Source organism: Olea europaea, unplaced genomic scaffold (genome assembly GCF_002742605.1).
Source record: "Olea europaea var. sylvestris unplaced genomic scaffold, O_europaea_v1 scaffold1666, whole genome shotgun sequence".
NCBI classification, from domain to species: domain Eukaryota; kingdom Viridiplantae; phylum Streptophyta; class Magnoliopsida; order Lamiales; family Oleaceae; genus Olea; species Olea europaea.
This window is the reverse complement of record NW_019234329.1, coordinates 16,515-20,217: the sequence shown is the minus strand read 5'-3', so window position 1 is coordinate 20,217 and position 3,703 is coordinate 16,515. Positions and strand designations below refer to the sequence as shown.

The following is a 3,703-nucleotide window of genomic DNA, read 5'->3' as shown; positions in this document are numbered from 1 at the left end:
CTGCAGTCCTTTTCTATGATAATCATGCTGCCATCCAGATTGCTACAAATCCCATTTTTCATGAACGGACAAAACATATCGAGATTGACTGCCACTTCATACGAGACAAACTTGCAGCTGGAATGGTTAAATTCCTCCCTGTTCGGTCACAGCATCAGCTTGCTGATGTTTTCACTAAACCCCTTCCAGCTTCAACACTTCTTCCTTTGTTGTCCAAGATGTTTGTATTAGAGTTCTAAACTGCAAAGCACCGTTACTTCAGTTAGATCAATTGTACAGCTGAATGGTTAGTTTAGTTAGTTTTCCAGCTATCATCTTTTGGTGGGAATTCTGTATTATTTATACAGCTTTGTACTTACATTTACCTGATTTCTGTTCAATAATAAACCTCTCATTTTCTTCCCCATTCTGAATCTAATAACTACTTGTTTCGCTAACTTCTTTGATGATATTTTTACTAATAGGCCAAAGTGATATTTTTTGCCTTCCAATGTCTCTCCGCTCTTCCCATAGCATCCATTAAAGTGTTAGACAGAGCCAATTAAGCTTAACTCGAAGTGCCCTCATTTCTTCATGCACATTTAAGCGCCGATCAAATTTTTCGGATGCCTCGTACATCTTAACCAACGTTGAGAAGGTGACAACCTTGACTCGCCATTTCTCAATCTTTGCACGATCATACAATCTCATAGCCATATCGACATTCCCTACCTACCCACATGCGTTAATCATCATCGAGCAATTCATCTCATCAGGCTCACACCCAAAACATTTACTTTTTCTAACAATTTGGGAGCCTTTACGGTCAATGAACACACCTTAGAACAGCTAACTATGATTGAGAAAAATAAAAATTGTCAGGTTTAACCCCTCTTTCAAGCATTTGATTAAACAAATTCTGCCCATCAAAATCCCTACCTCTCCTAAAAATCCAAATTTTCATCAAAATCCCTACACCTCCTACATTTTAGAGGCTTGCAAATTCTTCTTCAAAATTCTACATATGGGTCGCCCATCTGCATCTTCTTGTTGGAAGCCATGTTTGTACGGCGAAGAATCGGTGCGTTTATAACATAAGCGAATATTTTTTGGATAGGTTGCTGTATGATTTGCAAGGTTCTTGGAGTGTATTGAACACTTTTTGGTTTCGATTTACCAATTTCTTGGTTCAGTGAATTAATAGTAAAGATGGGAGATTAAGGATTATTGGGACGTAAATTGGGGATGAGTTATAATAGTAATAATAAAAATAAAAAATTATACTGGACTAAAAAATTATACTGGACTGATACATACCTTAATCATGTGATAAGACCAACGATTGACTAGAGGTCACAAACAAAAGCAGCTAAGTCGTAGAAACATCTATTTTGAAACTATAATATAAAAAAAAATATGAAATGATTGAGTGCAATGAAATTTGATCCCAAAATCAACAATTAATTCTAAACACATTTCATAGGATTCGTAACTTTTATCAACTTTTAAATCTCACATTTCATCAATTTTTATTAAAATATGCTAAAACTTTTACTAAAATAGTTATCAAACAACCCTTAACAGTAGCTAACCCCCCACAACGAGCCCTAGCCACATACTACAACCCATCAACCTAACCTAACCCACTTCATCAAATTTATCAATTCTTGTATTCTTCCCAATAATTGCATCTAAAGCGGCAACTTCCATAGCCCAAAGCGTTGCAGAGAAAAGGTTCTAAATAAGTAATCCCTTCACAAAGACAAGAAAGCCAAGTGTCTTTTGAGTCGAGGTGGGCATAAACAGAACAAAAACCACATGTTCATAACAAGGCATTATACTGCTTTTTATTACAATATTTTTGTAGCACTAGATTCTTGAAGATAAAGTACAAAAAAAGATGAAAACATTAAGTGACTGGAGTAAAGACAGTCAAGAGGACTGTTTAGACGAAACCACCCTTAAAAGAGTGCCTATTATTTGACTAATAGAGCACTTTTACGTTGAATGTGAATGAGGTAAACGATCTAAAAAGGAAAATAAATTAAATTCTAGATAATGAGTTCTTGACTTAACAATAATCTCCAAGCTCCTCAACAAAGGCCATCAAGTTCTTGGTGGAAGAACCGTCCTCCTGCATAGCTTCTCTAGCATAAGTCTTCCATTTCCTAGCATTCTCTCTCAATTCTCGACTTTTTTCTCCGTCGTCCATTATTGTTTCAATGCACCTCTTGATCTCTTCGTTCTCAACGGTGCCATCTTCTCTTGGGTTCACCCTTAGGCCTGTCTCCCATACATCTTGTATCAACCTTGCATTAGTCCCTTGATCAGCCCACTGAGGAAATGCCACCATGGGAACACCACATGCGATACACTCCAATGTCGAATTCCATCCACAGTGAGTCACAAAACAACCCAACGAAGGATGTGTTAGGACCTCAAGTTGAGAACACCATGGTACTATTTTTCCGAGTTTTTCCAATTCTTCCAAACAGCTTAGTTTATCATCGTCTTTTTCTTCTTCTGGATTTTCCTTTACTCGTATCACCCACAAAAAGGGTCGGTTACACTCGAGCAATCCTTTAGCAATCTCTTCCAATTGAACTTTTGGGAGGCTCAGAAGACTCCCAAATGACACATAAACCACAGAAGATTCAGGCTTGGAGTTCAACCATTGCACATAATCCTCCGATTTATGAAAAAGATCGCCGCCAATGACGTTATCTGATGGATCTTTACCATCCAAGAAAGCAGAAGGAATCAAGGGTCCAATTGCAATTAATTCGTAATCTTCAATCGCCTTAAGTGCGTCAGGCTCTAGTGCATCAAAGGTATTCACAAGCACTTTTGGCTTTGTTTCTGCATCCAATATTTCGAGATGCTCTTTACATGTTGAAAGTGCAAAGAGTTTGTGCTCGCTACTTGGAGGATGCAAGAAGGAGGGAAGATCACGTTTAGCTAGCAATGGAAGTCTAGGCAGCTGGACTGCCCAAGAGGGATCGTCAGAATAATTCTTGATTTCTTCACCACATCCATTGAAATAATAGTAGTATATATCCAACACAGTGGTTGGTTGAATCCACAGAAGAGCACTGGGAATGTGCATTTCACGTGCCACTGCTGCAGCCCATGGAAGTAGAAGACTGTAAACAAGGCACGTAACTGGGCAGCCTTGCTCGGCACTGGCGAGAATCGCTTCCCTTATGGTGTTGGAACTGCGATTTCTTATCTCTGCCATGTATTGATCGTGATCATCGCTGGATTTGCACCCATCATCATAGCCGTCAGAGAACGCCTCAAATGTAATATTGTTAGTGATGCCGTCAGTAGCTTTGGCCATCCGCTGCTGGGCGTATAAACTTGTTGAAAATGTGACTTTAATGCCATTCCTTACGAGGGTCTTGGCGAATGTAAGTAATGGATTGAGGTGCCCTTGTGCAGGAAAACTTACTAGAAGTACATGAGGGCAAGCCATTTTCTGTGTTTGTGTGTAGAAAGTAGAAAGTTACATTGCATGGGACTTTGGTTATGTTTTTATAGTAAAGAGGACTATGCAAGAGCTTCTTCGTTTATTGGAAGAAAGCTTATTAATTAATTGAATTGATGTGGGCTAGAATATCTGACTAGAATCAATAAAATCTTGAAATTTTCACTACACAATATCTTTAAACTACTGAATATTTTTTTCGTGCAGATCTTGAAACAATAAATCTTGAAATTTTCA

At 38.3% G+C, this 3,703-nt stretch overlaps 1 protein-coding gene across 1 annotated transcript; it reads right to left on the bottom strand.

The window, feature by feature from the left end:
• Positions 1 to 1,800: 1,800 nt before the first annotated feature.
• LOC111377510 (crocetin glucosyltransferase, chloroplastic-like) lies at positions 1,801 to 3,460 on the bottom strand. The gene has a single exon (XM_023000623.1). The coding sequence runs from the start codon at positions 3,452 to 3,454 to the stop codon at positions 2,051 to 2,053; it is 1,404 nt and encodes a 467-aa protein (XP_022856391.1). The 5' UTR covers positions 3,455 to 3,460; the 3' UTR covers positions 1,801 to 2,050.
• Positions 3,461 to 3,703: the final 243 nt, after the last annotated feature.